Source organism: Coffea arabica, unplaced genomic scaffold, assembly GCF_036785885.1.
Source record: "Coffea arabica cultivar ET-39 unplaced genomic scaffold, Coffea Arabica ET-39 HiFi ptg000200l, whole genome shotgun sequence".
Classification (NCBI taxonomy): domain Eukaryota; kingdom Viridiplantae; phylum Streptophyta; class Magnoliopsida; order Gentianales; family Rubiaceae; genus Coffea; species Coffea arabica.
This window is the reverse complement of record NW_027266262.1, coordinates 85504-109210: the sequence shown is the minus strand read 5'-3', so window position 1 is coordinate 109210 and position 23707 is coordinate 85504. Positions and strand designations below refer to the sequence as shown.

Below are 23707 nucleotides of genomic sequence, written 5' to 3'. Positions count from 1 at the left end.
ATAAGTACCAATAGATCAATAACTCTATTGCAGTTCATTATGGCCCCAGAAAGTCAGATTTTTTGAGTACATGTTCATTATTTCTTTATTGCAGTTTTGAACTAGTACAAGTATTTCCATGAAAAGTAATATTTCTTAGGCCCACCACCCTCTTGCATAAATATCCGTCTTCCGGTTCCTCATTCTTGTCTGTATTCCTCTTCTTTTTTTCTTTTTTTTTTTTTTGAAGAATTAAGGATAGATTACAAATTCTTTTGCTTGCTCCAAATTACATAAGAAAAGATCACAAATCAAACGTCCTATTATTTTTTCCCCTTTTTTTTGGAGTACCTTGTTTTAAAATTCTCCCTGAAATAGCAGAGTGCTAACCAGCCAGGCTGCTAGCAAAATATTTACTATATTAGGACTGTTGGTCCAATTCATTTTTCCATTTTTTGATAAAGTGTTGCCCAATTGTTGTCCTTCTTCCATTACCAAACGTGTGCATTCAAATCTCAAAAAGAGTAAATAACAAACCCAGGAAACAAACATTGGTGGGCCTTGAATTTTATGTCTTATCAATTTTGTTTTTTGGGCAAATTCTTTCTCATCCTTAGGATAAGATAGGCCACTAATTTTGCATTTGACTCGAGGATGAGACGATAGAGAACTGTGCTGGTGCTGACGAAAAAGTAGTTTGTCCAAATTCGCTTAGTCCATCCACTTAAACAAAGTAATCAAGCTAATAAGCTACTTGCTTATTATCATCGTAGAGCTATAAATCTGAACTTATTTCACATAATTGTTTAGGTCCCTTTTGGTTAATTACAGCTGATTACACATAATGGATCATGGGATGAGAGGAAAAGCGTGTGAGGTCATGCAAAAAACTGAGGTAATGGAGATTAAGACGAACATGTTTTAACGCTTATGGAGGAGGGATTTGTAAAATTGGCAAGGAGCAGTCGTGTCAAATTATTAGAGGTGTTTTATATTCAAGCATGGGGGAAACAAAAAGAATTAGAATATAGCCAGAAAAGGACATATATTTTGGAAATTGCTAGTCAAATTCTATGTGCGAAGGTGAAATCATCCATCTAGCTAACTTAAAATCAATAACGTAATGTCATGTTTATTTAAGTAATCTTGGAGTTTTGAGTGAATGTGACCCCTATATAATTTGAGGCCTCATTTGGATTGAAAGAAAGGAAGGGAGAGGAAAGGAAAGAATACCAGTGTAAAAGACATGAAAGGAAAATAGAGAAAAATTAGTTTTTATCAATCTTATTTGGATTAAATATGAAAGGAAAAGAAACCATAACTCAATAAAACAATTATATCATTTTCCTCCCCATCCTTTTCTTACCCTTCTCAAAACTCAATCCAAACAATAAAAATTAAATCTCTCAAATTCCTCTCCTTTCCTTTCCATCTCATTCCCTCAATCCAAATGGTACCTGAATAAAAAGTTTAGAAAATTGTATGTTTTAAAACAAATTCCATTATTTAATCTGGTTCTTCATTAAGAAACAATTTAATCGATCAAGTTTTTCAGATTTTTTTGATAGAAAAGATCATTTTATTCAAACAAATCTGCATTAATTGTAGAAAATACATCAAATAAATATGACACAAATACGTATAAATCTGAAATCAATAAATATAACAAATCTAAAAAAATAATACAAATCCGATATATTTTTCATCCGAATGTATCACTATAGTCCAATATATCGGTGCATGTCTGCTAACAATCAGATCTATTTAAAACTAATTCAAGTTCAAAGAGAAATTTAAATATGACAATAATAGAGAAATTGCAGATCTGAGAAACTAGATTCTAGATCTACAAAATCTCAAATTTACAAAGATAGAAACCTAAAAGATTCTCACAAGAAAAAACCCATAAGAAAATAAAACTCTCACTAGAACAATCTAAGAGAGAAGAAACTCTCACTAGGAGATCTTAGGAGAGAAGAATCTCTCATTAGGAAACCTTATGAGATTTTTTATTTGAATAAAAGAAACTAAAAACTATAAAAAGTACTTTTTTCCACGGGGAAAGACCAGATTTGGTCTCTCTCCAATGAGAGAGATGAAAAAGATCTTAATGGAAGAGTTATAGAGAGAAGGGAAAGAAAATAGTTTTTTTTACAAATGAATCTTCTATAGATATAAAAATGAACCCTGATCAAGTTTTTTAGACTTAGATAATGAAAATTTGAACTCCATGTTTAAGGGGTGTAGTTAAATTGGCTAAATTAGAAGTAAAACAAACTTAATAGATGACATGCTGATTTGTCAATTTGCTGACTGCTTTAATACATGATGGAAGACAAGTAACACTTTTTTTTCATATATCGAAATTGATAAAATACACACAACATTCATAAATCATCCTTAAGGGAAAAAAATTGAAAATTTATGCTATTCGTTCACGAATGTGGAAACCTTGCCTCATATTGCATCTGCAAAGCTCTAGTTTCTTGTAGGTGGCCTACATTGATTACGTGTTGGACAATATATTCAAGTTGATACGCTGATAAATCTACTCATTTTATTCAAGTTTATCTCTAATCGAACAATCAATAGAATCACAATCCTTTTTTGATTTGCATGGGAATGAACTACATTGGCTAAATTACCTTTTATCCCTTATAGTTTAGTACTTCACCATATAATTCCTTTATAATTTAAAAACTTATATATAACCCTCTTATGATTTTGGTTAAAGTGTCACAACTAATTAAAAGTTTTCAAGAAGCCCATTTTAGTCAAACAAATGATTCCATCTCTTTTTAAAAAAGAAAAATAAATATAAGCTCATTCCAGAGCTTACTCTTGCATCACTAAAAACATAAATTAAATTTCCTCCATGCTTCCTTATTTGTATCTCATTCCTTTAATTGATAAATCTCCTGGTCACCATATCTCAAACAAAAATCTGGCAATTTTCATTTATACTCTCTTCGTCTTATTTTGATAATATGATTTTTATTTTCACATAATTTAAGAAAAGTTGGTTAATTTACTAATATCCTTACGTGAAATGGAGTATGACTAATTAGCTTACATTAATTGCAGCAATAATATTGATGGAAAGTTGCATCATTCAATAACAACCTTCATTAAATAAATTTGGTTATACTAAGTAACAACTTACATTAAATACGGGCATTTCAAAGAAGGTAAAAGTTAACCATACTAGTATTTAATTGGAAAGTGAATTACAATTTAGGATGATGAAAGTATTGTTCCAAAAATATTTGTTATCTTACTAAAATCAAAATTGCTTTTGATCACTTTTTTTTTTGCATTGTTATCCTCCTCTTTATATATATTTCATATTAAATTCAAATTTAAAATTTAATTTTTTGAAAGTAATTTTAAAAATAAACTCATCAATATCACCGTCAAACCAATATTTTTAAAATGTTGAATCTCGAAATGTGACAAACAATTTGTAGCGAAAGAGATATTATCCAATCAATAAAATTGAACTTCAGAAGTCAGAAGATAATTGGCACACCAAAAAATGCAATGGAAATTGCGACTTGCGAGCGGCGAGCCGGCGGGAAAGAAGGTGAAGGCCGTGCAACCGGTGGAACCCACTCAATTCCTCGTTTAGAAAAATGGAAACAGCTAATGGCCCTCCTCGGAGACACAAACCACTTTAGAAGCCAGAAAAGAAAAGAAACAGCTAATTGTCCTTCCTTCTTAGGAATTTGAGCATTCTGTTTTCAGGTTTCAACTTTGAAGAACCCCAACTGTCGTCAAAATTATGTCAAGTGAATCATTGCCTGCTGCACCATCTATCTCTATCTTGGGTTCTACTCCAATCTTCCATGTCACAGCTGCGGACACCCTTGCCAGCTTTTCTGTTTTTCTTCAGCTTTTCTTGCCAATTTGGCAAGTTCTTCACCTTAATCCGACATGTCACTCCTTTTTTTAAACTTGAGAAGGTACCGTAGAATTTTTTTTTTCATTGCACTGCTTCAAAGGTGTTCTTCTAATTCCCATGTAGTTAATTGCCTTTTTGATTTGCATGCCCACTAAATTTGAACAACAAAAGGAAGGCTTTTGAGAGTACAAAACCTTTTCTTGTCTGAATGACCCAGATTAATTAGCTATAAGGAACATTAGTTGATTAATCTTAAAATCCGTCTATTTTCCGAAGTTTTTGTAAAAAAAAAAAAAAAATTGTACTGTTGCCATTTGATATATGTAAAATAAAGAAACGATTGCTTAAAAAAAAAAAAAATTCATACATTAATGTTCTTAGTTCGATTATCCAATCCTCTTTTTTCTTCTCTCACCTTCTAATGTTTAAAGGCTCAACGTCTAATGTTGCTCCGCAGTTTGTATTTGACTATTAACGCATTTTTTTTGGGCAAAGACTAAAGCGAGTTGACCAATCTACCTTTGTTGCAAGTCAGAATTTTGTTTTCAACTAGCTTTACGTAAAAACTGAATTCGGCATCTTTATTAAAACATTCTATTCGTTTCCAGATTTGAGGACCACCATAATCTTTAGACTAACTCTCATTTCATCTCGTTGTGGCAAATTAATGGATAGTCAATATTCAAGATATCTCTTTCTTTTTGGTGAGTTCTTGTTGAGTTATTATACGGAGAATCCAATGTCAATTGTCCAATAGAAGAGACTCTACCAAATCCACATAAATCCCTGACCACATGGCACATTGGCACTGAAGCAAATTATATATACATATCCTGAGAAAGATGATGGGCTGATATTGATAAGCTGCTCCTATTTTGAGATGTTGAACCCAACAAGATTCTTTCTTTCCGACAGGAAGAGCTTTATGAATAGGTAGGCGCAAATGCAAAGTTGAGGGAAAAGTACTCTGGCTGACGAAATCAGATTCCTTCGAGTTGAAAAAGAATGCCAATTTTCTGTCAAGCCGTTTATCAGCACTAGCATCTTGTATCGTTGTATCATACGTGCACTTGGTTGGATGTGAATGATGGAGCTCAGGATATTGCAGGGACCTTTCAGAGGTGGAAGATAACCAGATAAACCAAATATTCCCAGCATATGTTTCTGATTTTTTTTTTTTTTGTTTTTTTTGGGGTTCAGTTTCTCGGCAATAGAACAGCATGTTCATCTACAAATTATGTGGCGGATATAAATAGGACTTCGGACTTAGAGAAAGAGGCCGAATATCTTTATAGATAAGTGTTGGGAATTATCTTTGACTCTAGAGAAGTGGCTGATGGACAACTTATAGTTTTCTTGTCAACTCTGTTAGAAAATTTTTATTTTTCCCAGGTAAGCGTTTCTTGTTGGGCGCAGAAAGATGAGATGACTTTTTACTTTAACATTTAATTTAAGTGGTGTTTTAAAACGTAAATATACTTCAAATGATCAATTTACCTTCTCGACTCGAAGTTTATTTCAAGGACACATGAAATGTTGACAATACAACTGTATTCAGACATTTTATACTATATGCTTTTGGCTCGAGAGAATACTTCAACACTTTTGACAAAAAAAAAAAAGAATACTTCAACACTTGTAAAGAAGAAGGGGATAAAAAGAAAGATTGAAAATCGAATTAGCGATTATGCGGTCATCTAGTTAAACTAGGGTTTGTTTGGATAGAGGATTATTTGTCAAAATTTATTTGCTTACATCACCATTACAATTTTCAACACACCTTTTTTTATTTTTCCAATTACCTTTTTATCTCACATACATTACATCACAAAAAGTACTACAGTAAAAATATCTCAAATAATTTACAATCCAAACAGAGCCCTAGGTAAGTTAGGTTTTGATGAACACGTCTTACGCACATTTCAATCATTTCTAACAAAGACTCTTAAACGATCGCGACTATGATTATTAGAGACACGCTTATGCACTCATATAATTTCTGAGCTTCATTGTCTAGATATCTTCTTAATGGAGTGCAATTGGAAATCAATTTGCAAAGAGGAACTCAAAGATTCAAAAGAATGCCACAAATGGATTTTTGACTCTATTGCGGGCCTTTGTGGACCAATAAAAAGGTATCAAAGTGGGCCAAGTTTAAGTTTGAAGGCCTGTCCCCAGATGAGCCTGTTCTGCTTAAACTTAAAAAATACCTCATTTTAGAAATCGCTGACTAGTTGGAAAACAAATTGTTAGTCAGAAATATGAACAAAGAAGTCGAATTTCAGCTCAGCCCCAAAAAAATTTTCCTTCTTTTTTTTTTTTGTAAATTTCAGCCCCAAAAATTTGATAACTTTCAATATCTAATGCAATAAAAATCCTACCACCAATCTTGGCTGATATTTAACTTTTAGGGGGAAAGAGAGAAGAAAAGAAGAAGAAGAAGTCAAACGAACTTGAACTCAGAAAATGTACTTTTGACCCAAAAAAAGCCCCATGAAATGAAAGATAATTTGTTCCCCATCATGAGGGGGTGGAAAAGTTCTTCTTTCTTGAAGGAAGGAACCAACAAAAAAAAAAAATCAGTCTTTTTTTCCCCTTGATGGTTATATGTTTTTTCTGATTAGTTTAGTTATTGGTATACACTTAAAAGACTATAAAGTGTAAAGCGGATGCCACTTAATGCTCAAAAGCTTCAAAAACTATGGTTCCGTTTGAATTAGTTGTTTTTGGGGTGTTTTTAAAATATTTTACTATAACAACGTAAGTGAAAAACTTTTACTGTAGATGAGATTGTTTTTAGTGTTTTTGAGTTTATTTTTTATTTGTGTATTACTGTAGCATTGCTGTGTTGTATATGCCAAACTTGTTTTAAGCAAGGAAGAAGTAAGTAGTTCTTATCTCAGGCCTGTGCCTAATTTTATTGGTAAGCTAACAAAGCTTCCTATTCCTACCTCCCAAACCAACCAAATTTGCAGAGGAGAGTAAAACTCCAAATGAATCAAAAGGAATGAAGGGAGAAGTAGCGTTGGTGTGTCACAAAATTTATGATTGTGGTAAGTAGTCACCTGCAGTAATTCATTAGGAAAAATGGTCGGTATGGCACTGCTCAACCAATTAAAATCATCGGCAACTGTAAACGTGCCTCACATAGGTTCATCCCTTCTTAGTAAGATTAACATAAAACTGCTTTCAACACTCTTGATCATGAACTCATTGATACCTAACAGAAGATAATAAATTTTGCTTGTACAGATGAATGAATTATAGCAGTTTATTATTAAAGATTTCAACCCGTAATAGCATAGAATCTTATTTGAGCAACCCCCCCCCCCCCCCCCCACCCCGTGGGGGGAAAAAAGAAGTAGAACGTTGAATTGCAGTAAATTAATTTGTCATCGCACACCTAATTCTTGGATTAATGGATCACGTGGAGATTGTTTTGATTTTGTGTTGCACAACATGGTGGGCTGTGCCCTGTAAGTCCCATCAGAAATCTTTTCTTATGGATGCTGATAACTTCAAAGAATACGAGAGCCAGAACTTGTAAGTTGGTGGCATTTCAATCAGTAGCAGAGGCAGAAATAATCGTTAGTGGGGGCAAAAATTAATACTTATCAAAATTTTTTCATTATCTTTACTTAAAGCAGTACGTACCAACAATATTGACATATCTATTTAGTGGGTTCCTTGTATGTTCATGTGAAACTCTTTGATTGACGTTGGAGTAATTATTAGGCTTGCAAAATAATTGTTTCGTACCGAAATAAAAATCTTCATTTAATGAGTGGTATCACATGAAATCACGTAAGAACATAAAATTTCTTGTTTTATTAAGAAAGTCACCTCCATTTTATTAGAAAAAAATTAGACTTACTTTATTTTAACTAAGCATCACAACCACTCTATATTTTTATTTTTGTTGAAAAAATTAACAAAATTCATTTTATTGATGTAGGAAGCCATTGTTTTGAATTGTGTAACATTTCATTTTCATTGAGTTATAAAAGTAATTATATTTACGTTTACTTCTAAACAACATAATAGCAGCATAATTGAAAATTTCTCATAATTGCATGGAGCATAATAGGGCACAACTAAAAAATTCTGAAAATTACTTGGATAATAGTAGGATTATTTGGGGGTAGCGGGGGCATGTGCCACCACTAACGATTATTTCTATTTGTACGCCTTAGTAACAGTCATGTTATAACCAACTATACTGTTCACGTGGGGTTGTACATGTCAGTTAGATCAGAATTACGTGTCGTGACCATGACCATATATTTTCAAAATTTGTATTATTGGTTGAATCTAAACCGTAGATTTTTTGGGACAATTGCTAGGCCATCATCCAACTTTAAGATGCTTTGATTAAGTTTTGTGGTGTCTCCGGAGAAGTCAAACACCGTAGAACACTGTTAAAAAATCAACTAATAATATGATGGATATAGATGCTGCTGATAGAAATATATTGCCTGCAATACAAATTAAGGTTGGCTCCACTTGTATCTCGAGTATTTGAGTCATCAATAGAATTCTCTCCGAAGAAGGAAGATAGAAGTTAACAGAACAAGTTTAGCCAGCACAAAATGCGCCGACAAGAATTTTTCTTCACCTGAAATCGTAAAACAATGATTGAATAGTTTCCAATGCATGAAGACAGATTCCTAACTTTGAAGTACTTATGGAGTGTATGCCATTTGGGCCATTTCGACCTAATTTTTCCGAGGTTTTGTTTATTTTGCTAACGCAAATGACCAAATAAAAGATGAAAATCCTATTGCATTGAGGTTTTTGTACATAAAGGTACATGTTACTTCTGCATAGCTTCGCTCTACAGGTCGAAATAAGTTGACAAAGCAATCAGCTGAACCCAGCTGAGGCTTTAACCAATGCAGTGATCGTTCTAATTGATTGATGGATTTTGACTAAATTTTTGGACTGCCAAATGTTAAAAGTGTCGGCAGATCCTTCTTCATTGTTATTTACTTTTTCTTTTTTTGGGGTACAAGTGTCTTGCTAACTTGGCACCTGATGGTCACCATCTTTAGCACTCATCTTTTTTTTTTTTTTTCTTTCTTTTTTGAGAAAACAAGAAATATTATCAATGACTAGACTGAAAATCAGCCTGCCTGGGGTAACTTACAAAGTAAGGTGGATCAGCCATCCAACTCCGTCTCACTTGTTAAAAACTAGGCTTTTTTACAAGATCGTGAGCAACTGTATTTACTCTTTTGGGAAAGAGTTGAGTTGAATGATAAGGTGAATGAATTATAAATAAAAAATTTTAAATTCAAAATCCCTCATTTATGAAAAAGAAAATTTATTTGCCCTTTTATCCACCCGTGCAATCGCGACTGAAGTAGAATACTTCATCATAGCTTTGATATCACTCGTAGAGTTCCCCAAAGTACTAATAAGGTTTAGTTTGGATTGTATTTTTTTGAACTTTTTATAAAAAAAATGTTATAGCAATTTAATATATGTGAGGTAAAAAAATGATTGAAAAATGTGTCCACGCAAAACGTAACAATTTTTCAAAATACAAACACACCCCATATGAAAGCGCCACCCTCAAGTAAATCTTCTTCAGTAGCAAATGAAAGCGTCACCCTCAAGTACAATACTTTGCTTCTGAAGTTTTCTTGAGAGCAAATGCACCTTTTTGTTTTCATTCTAAAAATGAATTAATTCTAATAACGTGTCGGTAAACATTTTCTAAAAAAAAAAAAGAAAAAGAAAAAGTGTTTAGCAGTTTTGACATGCGAGCGGGAAGAGGAAAAAGAGAAATGAGAGAATCAACTTTTGTTTGTGAAACCCAATGGTTCATCTTCCCAAGGTTAAGAAATGAAAATCACAAATTACCTCCACTCATATGATCATTCTTAGCGAGAAAAATATAATGTGAAAATCTTCAGATGTTTTCTTTTTCTTTTCTCTTTTTTCCCCTTCTCTTTCTTTCACTAATTTTTAAAGCTTTTGTTCTATTTCTCTCCAACTTCCAAGCATGTTGTTCTTTTTTCCACTTAAGTTTCTGGGTTATTTGTAGGGTGTTCGTTGAAGCACTGCACGAATAGTTGGTTGGTTCAGATTTTTGTAAACGAAAGAGTCTAGGAAAAACTTGTTAAAGACAAAAACAGGCTCAAGTCTTGACCAACTACCAGCTAGCTTGGAAACGAAGTAATTCTTTAAAATACACCAAGAGCCACCCTTTTCAACGAAGGTAAATTTGATTCTCACCTGGAAGTTCAGACTGAAATTTGCATTGGTTTGTGACTTGATAATTCTGCGCCAAACACGGTGCAAGAAATTCTCAAACTAGCTAGTCATCCACACGACATTTTTCTGTGTGGAAATAAGACCAGGTCTTGGACTCTTCAAGTCTTCATGCTCCATTTATGTCAAGAGTGACCATTTGAAGATGCCCAATAAACTCGGTGTGCAGGTTTACCATACGGGTTGTTTAATCGAGAGTTATGACTAATCTTGTTGCTTATTCTAGTGCCTCGATTCCTATTTCCTTTTCTTTCTGCCTTTGTTTGCTAGCTAATCCATCATATCAACTTTCTTAATCATTACTTGTTATTAGTCAAATAAGTCGCTCGCAATGTATTAGTTGTCAAGAACAAATCTTTTTTCGATAAAATACTCTCTCTGACTTTTTTGCCAAGCATTAAGATCTCAAGTTATTAGCCAAAAACGAAAAATAAAAGCAGCTTCACATAGAAATAAATTGTTCAGATTAGGGGAGATATGAATTTGAATGATACGGGATGAGAGACTGTATATTAGAGGTTCAAGATTTAAAATCTTTCACTTACACTAAAGAAAAGTTATTTAAGATCAAACTTTTTATAGTACTTACTTTTACTCAAATATCTGACCAATATTTAAATTTAAAACATTATTTTAGATTCTTGCATTCTATATCCATACTTTATATAGCTTCACACCTTCATTATGGGTGATACAAACCTTTTTTTTCTTTTTTTTAGTAATCTAGAACATATTTCGATCCAAACCCTTTGGACCCGAGCTAACACACCAAATCGGAGGGCAACACTGCGACGCAACATTTACCTGAATGAATCACAGAATGCTTCAGGAACAGTTTCGATCCCAGAATCTTTGTATTCCAAGAGATCGCTGCTACCACTGGACCAACACCGTGGGCACGGTGATATAAAAACTTAGCTAAAGCATTAATGCATCAATATATAAATTTGAAATAGAGTGGTGTGAATGTAGCTAGTTCATCCTACACCAAATGTCCATTAAATGCTTACTTTAGCCGCGTAAGTAACGATCCAATTGCTCATAAGACCAAAATAAATGATTTCGGATATCTGCCTTCCCCAGTTGAGCTTCAACACACACACATCAATCCTTCCAAGAAAAAGCCTGCATCGGTTTCTCAGCAGACCCCCTTTCCGCGAAAGCATTGCCCCAAATTCTCATACAAAGTCCAAGCTCTTTTATTCCCTTTTTTTCTTCCCAAAAAAAGTAGTAATTCTGAACTTTTTTCCTTTTCTAGTCAAAGATCCTCGTCATCTATATGTCTTAATATTTTTCAAATCATGCCACGACGTCGTCTTCTCAATAAAAGAAATTAAAAAAAAAGAAACAGTTTCTCCTCATTCGAAATCAAAAATCAAACCGTCGTGCAAATTTTGAGTTCAGCTTCAACAGACGCAACGGCTGAGATCAGTTTGACATTATCAGATAATCAAAAAGCTCTCGCTTTTATAGTATCCTCCCCTCTTACCCCAGTAGCCCGCTAAATTCATTTCCTTTAAATTCTCTTTCATTCTTATCTCAATTCTCAACTAAGATTGTTGTGTTCCAACTGTTTCAAGTTTTCAACATAATTATCAGTTGGAAACAGAAATTTTTGTTGGTTCGCTGTTTGGGTCCCATTAGAACAGTTTCTTGATCGCCCCACCAAAAAAATATCTGCCAAAAGGAAATAGAGCACTAACTATTTTGCTTATTGCCTTATAATCGCTTTAGATCCTTGAAAGCTTTTTGCTCTCTTGTTTTTGATTCATTAAACATTCAGGGATAGAATTTTGTCTCTTTCCTCATGTGAGTACTTGTTTTACAGTCTCTGTTACCTTAAAAGCAAAGTTGCTAGCAGATTTGCAATCTGACTCTACGTTTGTGTGTGTCTGAATTCTTGCAGAGATTCTCAGAATCTGTAGGCTTCTGGGGTTCGTCATGGCTTGGAGAAATGTGATATCCTTTGGTTCAATTGGGAGTTTGTTACAGGTTTGTTTGTCCTTCTCTTTTTCTCTTCCAAAAATTTTTTGGGTTCTTTTTCCTAATGAGATCAAAATTATGCCAACAAAGCATTTTCTTCTGGAGATTTGCTTATATATATATATGCAGATAAGGCGTTGACTATATTCATAGACCTGTCTTTCTTCTTGGAATACGTGGATATTCCAAAAGTTGTCCTTTTTCCCCGGCGGAAGACATTTAAATAATTACTTAATAAAAAGAATTAAGTGTAAGTTTTAAATTTTTAATCCTATTTATGGATCATCTACTAGGACAGTGTGAGTTGTACATACTCAGAATTAGAGTGCTACTTTTGGAATGTGTTCACAGAGAGAGAAGAGAATGGTATGTTATCAAATTTTGGAATGCTGCTTCGGTTATACTTTACATTTGGTGAATATCTCCTAGTCAGTGGAGGAAGTTTAGTTAAACAGCAAATTTGGTCAGCAGAGAAGGATGAAAATTGTTTCTCGTTAGAAGAACTTGTTTTTGGAATATTTACGTGGAAATGGTCGGGGTAATTTGAAGCTGGGCATGTTACCGCTTAGTAGGACAGTTTCAAATGAAGGCTAGTTTATTTTTTCACTGTCGAATTATATATGCTTCCACGAATAACCTTGTCTTTGGAACACAACTCGAGCAACATTCTCTAATGTTGTCCTGGCACAGCCTTGAATCTCATGCATGTTTTAGGGATTTATGCGAATTTTATGTTGTAGTTCGATGCTGCTCAAAGCCGTGACTTAAGAATAAGAATGCGGGAGTGAAAGCTTTAATTCAACTGCCTAGACATCATCCTTGGAGTGATTATGATCTAATGCTGTGTTCATTAGCATTCTGATCTTTAACTGTATGAGCTGTATTGCAGCTTTAATAATTTCTTTGAGGTTATCACTTGAAATATGATGAAAAAAAAGTTCTAAACTAAAAAGATATGTAGGCTCTATTTGCTAATTTTGCTTTCTGGCATCTTTATTTGTTAACTTGCTGTTCTTTATTAATACACTTTTAATTGATCATACAATATCAAACAGGGCAGAGAAGGTGAGGCTCAGCTTGGATGCACACATACCATAAAGTCTCATGGAGCTACGGTTGCAAAGAGCCACAAGCATGATTGGCTTATATTGTTGCTGCTCATCATATTGGAGATTGTTCTAAATATCATACACCCGTTCTATCGCTTTGTCGGGCAGGATATGTTGACTGATCTTAAGTACCCCATGAAGGAAAACACAGTCCCTATATGGGCTGTTCCTGTGAGTATCTGATCAGCCTGCGTATTTAATTATGGGACGTGAATATGATAAGGAAATTATTCACCAAAATGTGCCGATGTTTTAAGAGGTGTACTTTTTTCTGATTCTGCAGAAGTCTTAGTAAAAATAAGTATTAAAATATCAGGAAAATTGTTCACCAAAATGTGCCGATCTTTTAAGAAGTGTATTTTTTTCTAGTTCTGCAGAAGTCTTAGTAAAAATGAGTATTAGCATATCAGGAGTTCTGGATGATGCTCTTAGTCTTGAAAATTCTGCTTTTTAAAAGATTCTTATGTCCTTAATCAGCTAGTACATTGCACTAAATTAGCATTACCACACTATATCTTATTTTAGATAGCCTATGTTGCTAATTCGTGCATTTAGATAAGCCCTAGAACAAATTGTTTGGTTTTGATTGGTAGCAAGGCTTGTTTTATGTGACAAGTAGTTTCTCATCTCTTTGCCAGTGGAACTAATGCAAATGTTTGTCTTTGTTAAATCAGTTGTATGCAGTGTTGCTGCCTATTGCCATTTTTCTTGTCATCTATCTTCGCAGGAGAGATGTTTATGATCTGCACCACAGTATCCTCGGTAATGACGTTTTCAAGTTTTCTTGTTTCTTTCACTTCCTAAAAAATTGATGGAACATTATTCACTTCTATGGTTCTACGCTCTCTTCCTTCCTGTGACTTTGTTAGTCTCCTTTGTTTTGCCAACTGTATCTATTTCTTCATCAAAGAAAAGCATTTTTATTGGCTAATTGCAGGGCTGTTATTTGCTGTTCTAATAACTGCTGTAATCACCGATGCAATAAAAGATGCAACAGGCCGACCTCGACCGGACTTCTTCTGGCGGTGTTTTCCAGACGGAGCACAAGTAATCACATCTTTGTTTATGAGATTTACTCAAAAGGCTTCTTCAATAGATTACTTGTCATGATGATCTAACTTTTGCACGGGCAATGCACTGCTAGTTTCTGTTCTTATATTCCACCTCAAATATGTGTGTCTAGAATGGATAGTACATTGGAATGGCTAGTTTAAACTTTTTATCAATGTAAATTCTCAACTTCACTATTATAGTACCTTTTCTTTTCCAATATTCTTTAGTCTTGTTGAATATGTTTCTGTGCTATGATCAGAGTAAAAGATATTCCAAGAAGTTTAGTATTTTAATTTTGTAATTCAATATCCGATTTCAGTAGGATACTTGATTGATATTTCCACTTTTTCCCCCAGAAATATGATAAATGGGGCAATGTAATTTGCCATGGTGACCCAGGCGATATTAGGGAAGGACATAAGAGTTTCCCTAGTGGCCACACTTCATGTAAGGACTTGATTTACCTGATATAAATTTGGAAAAATAAGGAAGACTGACATTTGAAAATTCTTAGCAGTGCACCTTCTTAAGTAGAATGGTTTGCAGGGTCTTTTGCAGGTCTGGGCTTCCTGTCGTTGTACTTAGCAGGAAAAATTAAAGCATTTGATCGTAAAGGGCATGTTGCAAAACTGTGCATTGTCTTTCTTCCCCTTCTTGCTGCAGCTCTTGTTGCCGTTTCTCGTGTGGATGACTACTGGCACCATTGGCAAGATGTGTTTACTGGAGGTCTCATAGGTTTGTTTTCCAGTGCCTTGTGGTATTAAAAAGGCCAATAAGTTTCTGCTTCCCCCCCAAAAACAAAAAAAAAAAACTGGTGGGAATGACTTGGATTCTATGTGATTTACTTTTTCAGGCCTTGTAGTTGCATTCTTTTGCTATCTGCAGTTCTTTCCACCTCCATATCACCTACAAGGTAACGCGTTTGTTTGTGCTTTCAACTGCTTTTATGCATTAAATAGATTTTTTTACTTGCAATACACTGCTTCACATAAACACCAGGAATAACATAGTATCTTCCTATAACTCAGGGTGTTTCTGTTTGTTTGAGAAAATATGTGGACAATTATTCAACTGCAGACATTGTGTAAAATGGCTTTATAGCTACTTTAAGGTGATCAAGTCAACATTTTCTTGGCTACAGATGGTGAAATTCCACGAACACGAGTAGTTAGGAGAAAGAAAGAATTAACTTGCTCTAGTGTTGGCTACATTTGCAAGAGTTCACAATGGCCAAAGCTTTATATAAACTAACATTTAAAGCAACGGCTGACTTAAATATACGCTCTATTTCTAAAATTTTGCCGTACTAGGAATTGCAAGCTGATTTTATATGGAACAGCTCTAGGATTTAGAAATTCTAAAGATTTTTGTTGACCTTTCTTGCACTAGGTGTTTATGCAGCTGCATCCTCCGCTAAGGAATGCACTATATTGTTTTGTTTATTTTGCAATCTAAAAGAGAAGCTTCTTGGATTGACATGTCTTTCTTTTAGGGAATTTCTGCTACAATGCTGCCAGATCATTTTCTCTATTTTCCTCGAATGTCACTTTGAGGTATCTAATTGTTTGCCCGGGTGTATGCTGATTACAGGATGGGGAACTTATGCATATTTCCGAGCTGTGGATGAGTCGTCCCGTACAAATCCATCACACTTATCTCCTCCACCTCCTGTATTCAATACGCAAAGCATGGAGGTGCAAGTTGTGGATCGACAAAGCTTAAGTCAAAATCCATCTAAAGAACAAGATCCAAACTTACATACGATTGATCTGGAGCAGGGCAGAAATTAGACCTTCATATGCAATTCCCTTTCTCCAAGTTTTTGGGTTCTAGTTAGTTTGAATACAAGCAAGCTAGTTCACTTGCTACACTTTTACTCAAAAGTCCTGTCTTTGCAGCTCCATGTATGTTTCTGTAGCTTTAACTTCTTGTGAATGTTTAGGTTGTATATCTGCATGCACTTGTTGGAACTTGTTCATCCTGAATTCTTGACTGCTGTTGTAAAGCTAGAAATGCAGTATGGTTTTTAGCATTCTTGGCTAAATTATCTGTACACATGATCATATTCTTTGTTTGATTTGTGTTACCATCTCTGCACTGTAAGCAAAAACTCAATACTTGGTCTCAGGACAAACATTCATCAACTCCTGTTACTTTTGTTGAACAATAATTTGTTCGAATTCTGGTTCCATGTGGGGACTGATGGGTATTACCTGTAATTAATGCCAACTCCAAGTATCATGAAACTGTGCCTCTAGTTCTATGCCTTCCCACATGGTTAACAACTCACATATGCAAGAAAGGACATTCAAGTTATTATCTTATACTGCTATCAACTAATCCAAACAAAAAAGTAATTAAAAGATAGAGAATTTGGATTGATTAAATTAATTAATTGGGTAAAATACAGCTGTTGGGCTTGTCTGTCGCTTGGTACTTTCAGGTTCCAGCCGAAAGCTTGAAAGCATGGAAATTGTCTTCAAAGGTATAGTTCGTCAAGGTTTTGAAGGTGCGAAAATTTTTTAGTAGTCATAATCTATAACTATTTGCCTTTCCAAGGGAAATAAAAAGTTATCGATAATTGACAGTGCCCGATTAATTAATAAATACCAATTAAGCTTATAAGTCACGTGCGGTATAAACACGTGCTTTCATGAAAATAATTAATCATGTTAAAAATTGTTATCAAAACTTATCTAAAACAACAAACAAGAATTTTTGATAAAATTGAAGATCAACATTAACACTTGTTGTGATTGAACATTGTGCTTTCACAAAAGTAATTAATTATGTTAAAAGTTGTTATTAGGACTTATCTAAAACCATAAACGAGAATTTCATAAATATAAAAAGGCAAAGGGATGTTAGTGTAATGTCGAAAACGAACATGAGAAACAGATGTAATTATCCAAAAAGTAAGGGACATAGCAGCATAATAATTCATATGCTTTTTTGTTTTGCTTCCAGTATAAAACAATCAAAATTCCCTACGCTTTCTGTCACCATCAGCTGGACATTCTTCTTTGCCTTTTGACTTGAGAAGAATTGAAGAAACCCCCTGGCCGCAGCTTCCGTAGTAGTAATTGATTATTTCTGTTTTTTTTTTTTTTTTGGTTTTTAACTTTACTAAATTAATACCCTCTCCTTATCCAAAAACAAGGAAAAATTAGAGTTAAAAAAAAAAAGAAGTTGAAAGCTCACACTCTCTCTCAACTCAGTACTCAGTAGTGAAGCGTTTCAAAAATCACACACAGTCACGCACTGGCTTTCTGACTCGAGCACAAGCAAACGGTGACATTTTGTCGCATTTTTTGAGGTAACTTCGAGTTCTGATTATTTACGTACCTTCATTTTTTTTTTTGCGTTTTAATTAGTTTGAAATTATCATTAGAAATAGCAAAAGGTTCGGCATTTTGCAGATATATACCGTGCAATGTATTTGGTATAATTCATGCTTGTTACATTTCTCTTGAAATTCGGAATTAGGAAAATGCTGTTTATTTACTTTCTTTTTTCCTGTTAGTGATAAAAATCTATACAAATGATCGAAAGTAACTTGAAATTCTCACTCATTTATATCTTTTTTTTTTCTTATTTTTTGTGGTTTCATTGTGTAGAAACAGTTAGCAAATGATGAGAAACAATCGTGCATAAGTTGATTGAGCAAAATGTAATAATTTGTAGTAAGCAATGAAATATTTGTAGTTTTACTTTTGTTGAAATTTAAGTGGTAAAGAACTAGTATTTTTTTTTTTTTTGGATTCGTATATTATATCTTCCAATTCTATGACTTATGTTAGTGTTTGTAATATCATGCAATTTTACTAGCAGTGTCAAGGTTTGCTTGCAAAGGCGTGGTTTTTTAAAGCATTATGTCTAACTACGAGGCTGTATTAAGGTTTAGAAGCTAGGAAGTAGCTTTTTCAGGTGAGATAGGGAATAGGCATCCTAGGATAGTATGTTGTTATCAAAACCCTTTTTCCATGTGTTTGTTGTCCGTTGTTTACTTGATCAAAATGCACAAGTCCTTGAGATTCTTGGTTCTTGCTTAGGCAGAGACTGTTATCTTGATTTTGTGCGTAGAGTACTCTGACAGGGGATGTATAGTCATTTGAAGCTCTTAATTAGATGATAATCTGCCATCTAGGTCTTAAATTCTAGCCAGTGGTGATTGTAACTCCTAGTGCATGTTGATTATTAAGGGTGTAGTAATTTGAAACTTATACATAATGTTTTACATTTTAGTTATCACTTGCAAACTTTTTGGAGAGTTACGTTTTGTTCAATTGCAACTAATAAGTATTTTATATCTGTTCATTAGTGAAAGATGCCAGAAATTCAGTTGGGTGCTCAAACAATTCGAACCCATGGAGCTCAAGTAGCTAGGTTTCACATGCGTGATTGGCTAATTCTTTTGCTGCTGGTGGCAATAGAGATAGGGTTAAATGTGATAGAGCCATTCCACCGTTTTGTTGGTGCCGATATGATGACGGATCTGAAATACCCATTGAAAGATAATACTATCCCTCTCTGGGCTGTCCCGGTATGTTTCTTTGTTTAGAATATGATCCCTATAAAAGCTTATTTTATCCAGATAGATTTTATGGTTTTCGTTCAACTTGACATTTATATGGTGCACTTCTAATACTCAATTATACCTTTTTCCCATGTTGAACAGATCATTGCAATCATAATGCCTCTTATTGTGATCATTGTATTTTATTTCATTAGAAAGAATGTCTATGATCTGCACCAAGGTGTTTTGGGTAATTTTCTTGTCCCTGGAGTATTCCCTTTCTGTTTCTCATTTGTAATTATTCCATCAACAGGTCTCTAACCAATTTAATGTTGATTAACTGTTTTTGCATATCCAGGTCTTTTGTTTTCTGTTCTGATCACAGCAGTTATAACTGATGCCATAAAAGATGCTGTTGGGCGGCCTCGTCCTGATTTCTTTTGGCGATGTTTCCCTGATGGAAAAGGGGTAAGTGCTGATGAAATGTCTTTATTTACCTTGATGTCTTATTTTTTACAATTGGCTAAATATGCACATTTCCAGGTGTTTCATCCTATCACAGGCGATGTCCGATGCACTGGACTCAAGAGTGTCATTAAAGAAGGGCACAAAAGTTTCCCCAGTGGTCACACTTCTTGTACGTTCTGAAATTTCATGTAGTATGGATGTTTTCTTTATCATTAATTTCTGGTTTGCCATGTCCTTGGATTCTGATAATTTTAACATGTTGGTGTTTATGTATGCTTATGGTTTTTCCTCTTGTGGTGCTGTAATGATTTTAGAGTTCACTCTCTTTAACAATGTTTCATTGACTTAATTGTATCGAGTGACCTATGTTATCACATTGAATGTACAATTGGCTGTCCGCATGATTTACTTTTTCTTCGATTAACAAGTTCAAAACATAAAAACAAACTGCATTATCACATAATAATCATTGGCCCTTTGAGCAACCTTCAGATTGTAGATACTTCTTCATTTTGATCTATATTTTGTGGTTTGGCAACCTGTTGTATGTCATAATTCCGAAAAGTGCATGCTTGTTTTAGTAGCCTAAAGGTGATTTCTTGAAGCAATTTTTGGGTGTTACTGCTGTTTTAAAAATAAAGTATAAGGCCTTTTTTGTGATTTTCATTTTTCAATTGTTTTGATTTTGTTAACTTCTAAAGGATTATTATGACTGCATTTAATGAGTCCTCAAGTCTTTACATTTTTTTTTTTGCCTAAAAAAGTGTAAGAGGCATAATGCATAATTCTTCTTTACGTTCTTTATGGTGTAACATATCTGATGGTCATAATGAAGACTTTACTACCTGCACGAGTCACGTTATTTAACTGGGACAAATGCAATGCTCTCAAATAGTTATCGATCGTAAGATGAAAAATGATCGCTGATCATCAGTTTTCATGAAATGGCAAAGAAGTCCCTTAGACTTGCTTTTCATTGTTGATATTGGGAAAACCCAGCCAAATGATGTCTGATTTCTTTTCAGAAGATTTGATCCATAAATTAGCATGACAATGCTCATACAAAGACCAAGAATGTACTTTTTTTAATGTGCATTTCTTGTATTGGAAGATTTCAAAACTTTTAGAGCAGGGGACACTAATTATTTTTGCTCTTTGCTTACTGTCTTAATCTTCATTTACCGTCAGTGTTCTTTAGAGGTTCTATGTGTCTCTTAATATGACTCAATTGGATCTCTGAGGATGAGTTGGCTGGAATATGTTGTAGTTTCTGTATGTGCAATTCATGAAAGTCTATCTGGTGTTTTTGGTATATATACCTGTATAATGTCCCAGTAAGTAGTAAAGCAGTAAGTACCGGATTTCATTTATCTATATAATATGTAGTTCTGATGGTCTAATTTTGTATTCCAGTTAGAAAGCAGATACTTTAGGCACATAGATGTTGACACTTTTCTTTATTGAGGATGATTAGTGTGGAGGATGATTGGTGGCATGTGACGGATTGAAGTTTTTTAAATAACTACCTTTTGTGGTTTTGGTTTCACATTTTAGGGTCCTTTGCTGGTCTTGGTTTCCTGGCATTGTATTTGTCAGGGAAACTTAGAGCATTTGATCGACAGGGCCATATCGCGAAGCTCTGCATCGTTTTCCTGCCATTACTTCTTGCAGCATTAGTCGGAGTTTCTCGAGTTGATGATTATTGGCACCATTGGCAGGATGTATTTGCTGGAGGTCTTTTAGGTCAACATCAAAGCAATCTATATTCATGGTTCTTTACTGTGCTTTTCACTACTGTGTATGTTTATCTCTTTTTCTGTCTGTCATTTTCTGTGCAGGAATTACAGTTGCTTCATTCTGTTACCTGCAATTTTTTCCACCACCATATGATATAGATGGTATCCTCTATGTTCCTTTCTTACTTTCATTAATAAAAAAGGGCACTTTGATATTTGTGCTTTCTCATGCTTTGTATGTGATGTGTTGTTATTGAAACATTTTCAATCTTATTGTAACTTACATGCATCTAAGAAAATAAAAGAAAATACTAGATTGAGAAGAACCTCTTCATCTTTTTGTCAGCCTATTTGTACTCAATCTATGCTATCACGAGATCATTTGTCTCTGATGCTAACAATTAGGGCTGCAAACGAGCCGAGCCGAGTCGAGTTTTGGCCTTATCGAGTCGAGCCTTGACTTAATGTCATTGAACTCGAACTCGAGCTCGAGCTCGACGAGCTGGTAATTTTCAAGCTCGAGCTCGAAAAAAATAAAAAATAAATAAAATAATTTTTTTCTTAATAAATAATAAAATATTAAGGATATTTATGTAATTTTACTATTAAAAATAAAAATAAAAAAATAAATATATATATACTCGAGCTCGCGTAAAAATAAAAAAAATAAATATATATATACTCGAGCTCGCGAGCTAACGAACTTAACGTTTTGAGCTCGAGCTCGATATTGATCGAGCTCGAGTCGAGCTTGAATCGAGCCGCTCGCGAGGGGCTCGATTCGTTTGCACCCCTACTAACAATTATGTTGTATTCAGTTTGCGATTATTAGGAATATAGAGGAAGGAAACAAGACAGACAGTAAAGTTTGTATTTTCAAGATGGATATTGTCACCTAGTAGTTTTTCTACTTGAATTTGGACCTTTCAATTTTCTTTTCTAGATTTTCAAAATATATAACACCAGATTGGAAGTTAAGAATGGCCAAGTAAAAATGTGTTACAAAATTTTCATGGACTTGACAATTGACATGAACAATGCTTATCTCGGATTTTTGCTGCTCATGCATTTTCTGGGTCCTGGCTGGACAAATGTCCTTTGGCATATAATGAAAGGCCCTCTGTCAAAAATGGCAGATTGCTTTGAGGCCTATTAGATCGATATATTGAGTTTTAGTTAGTTACGACTCCCATTTTGATGTTTCACCTTGACGGTCACTTTGGCCCACCTTTCCCTGTATGCTGTTATTGTGGATTTAGCAACGGTTATGCTTCTGCTTCGCTGGGATCCTGAGTGGTGACATGCTACCTTGGCTTTATCTATCAGATCCTTCCGATCTCTTACATGTTGTGACAAAATTCTTTTTTTTTTTTTTGGCCATTATTTTCTTCGACAGGCCACAGCCCGTTTTAATCCATTCCCCAGGATTGTGGCTCTTGTCTCATCTGTGCTTGTTCATGACAATTCTTGAGCGGTCCAAACGCTTAATTGCCAATTCTATTTGGTTATTCACCTAATCCTGTGATATTGTATGCCACACTGTCATTGTCTTTCTTCTTGTCTGTGTTTTCTTTCTATTAGTTTTTCCCATTACCTTCATTTTGGTTGCACTTGGTTGCATAGATGATGCACAGACTGGTGCTTTAAGTTCATTTTTTTGTTTACATCACGTCTTGTTGGTAGACGTCGGTCTTCTTTTGCTACTCTAGCTGTTGGTGTTTCAAAAGTAATCATTCCTGATATACACATTCAGGCATATTGTGATTTGAAGGCAGGGAAGTTGTCCCGAAGTACTTTTATGATGTGAGATTTGTTCATAAAAGACGTTTCATATTGGATTTACAGGTTGGGGACCTCACGCATATTTCCAGATGTTGTCCGAGTCACGAAACGGTGGTCAGTCTGAATCAAATGCCATGAACAGTCTTACCGTGCGACAAGCTGAAAGTGGGACGGTATACAGTCGACCCGACCAAGCAGTGGAAACATCGGAAGTCATTACCCAGGTTACAAGCTCAATCCTGGATGACTTGGAGCGGGGGAGAAGATACTGAATTTAGGTTAGATGGTAGATGTAAGATGCTAATGATCCTGAAAACAAAAAAAAAAAAGACTAAAAAAAAGCCAAGAGTGTAGAAGTGTAGAGTCACAACAGATACAGTCATACAGATAGATATGTCTGGAAGCGATACAATGAATCAGGTTCCTTATTTTCTTCGTTAGAGCACTAGCAATGTTTGACTTTGTCTGCTGTGTGATTATTACCAATGCTCGGCTTTGGCTTAGAATTAGTTTGATGATAGATGCTTTTGATGAATATCAACATCAATTGATGATGTAGATGGTCGTAGAGTTCTTCGGGACAATGCCTTTGAATTTGGGTACTTCAATGGAGAAAGAAGCCTCTTTCATATACACAGCTCAAACTTCAATACTCATAAGAGTCATTCCCCCAGCACCAAAAAAAGAAATAAAAATAGGAAGTGAAAAAGAGAAAAAGGGGACATCTCGAAAACAGCCCGTTAACGATTTGTGAACCGTTCCAAGCTAGCAACGTGCAATTACATATACTAGTGTTAAAGGTACACTCATGTACGTGCGATTTAAGAATAAATTAATTTTTATGAATTTTTTTTCAATGAATTGATAATTATTTTGATAGTTATGTCAATTGGTAGTTATCTTG

General features: G+C 34.5%; 2 protein-coding genes across 2 annotated transcripts; both read left to right on the top strand.

Annotated features, from left to right (window-relative positions):
- Positions 1–11242: 11242 nt before the first annotated feature.
- LOC113717559 (lipid phosphate phosphatase 2) lies at positions 11243–16333 on the top strand. The gene is made up of 9 exons (XM_027242306.2): positions 11243–11965; positions 12063–12148; positions 13195–13419; positions 13923–14010; positions 14186–14295; positions 14658–14748; positions 14848–15036; positions 15155–15214; positions 15892–16333. Exons 2-9 carry the CDS (start codon positions 12098–12100, stop codon positions 16089–16091), a joined length of 1014 nt encoding a protein of 337 aa, XP_027098107.1. The 5' UTR covers positions 11243–11965; positions 12063–12097; the 3' UTR covers positions 16092–16333.
- Positions 16334–17469: 1136 nt separating this feature from the next.
- On the top strand, positions 17470–23309 carry LOC113718254 (lipid phosphate phosphatase 2-like). Its single transcript, XM_027243170.2, has 8 exons — positions 17470–17617; positions 18623–18844; positions 18980–19067; positions 19176–19285; positions 19361–19454; positions 20840–21028; positions 21124–21183; positions 22867–23309. The coding sequence occupies exons 2-8, from the start codon at positions 18629–18631 to the stop codon at positions 23073–23075; spliced, it is 966 nt and encodes a 321-aa protein (XP_027098971.1). The 5' UTR covers positions 17470–17617; positions 18623–18628; the 3' UTR covers positions 23076–23309.
- The last annotated feature ends 398 nt before the right edge of the window (positions 23310–23707 follow it).

What these genes read in the sequence shown, in the direction of transcription:
- LOC113718254 (XM_027243170.2), top strand. Translation starts at nt 18,629, where the DNA reads ATGCCAGAAATTCAGTTGGGTGCTCAAACAATTCGAACCCATGGAGCT. An exon ending in TCCCTCTCTGGGCTGTCCCG is followed by an intron (nt 18,845 to 18,979) that starts GTATGTTTCTTT and finishes CATGTTGAACAG; the next exon opens with ATCATTGCAATCATAATGCC. An exon ending in ACCACCATATGATATAGATG is followed by an intron (nt 21,184 to 22,866) that starts GTATCCTCTATG and finishes TTGGATTTACAG; the next exon opens with GTTGGGGACCTCACGCATAT.
- LOC113717559 (XM_027242306.2), top strand. Translation starts at nt 12,098, where the DNA reads ATGGCTTGGAGAAATGTGATATCCTTTGGTTCAATTGGGAGTTTGTTA. An exon ending in GTTTACTGGAGGTCTCATAG is followed by an intron (nt 15,037 to 15,154) that starts GTTTGTTTTCCA and finishes TTACTTTTTCAG; the next exon opens with GCCTTGTAGTTGCATTCTTT. An exon ending in ACCTCCATATCACCTACAAG is followed by an intron (nt 15,215 to 15,891) that starts GTAACGCGTTTG and finishes TGCTGATTACAG; the next exon opens with GATGGGGAACTTATGCATAT.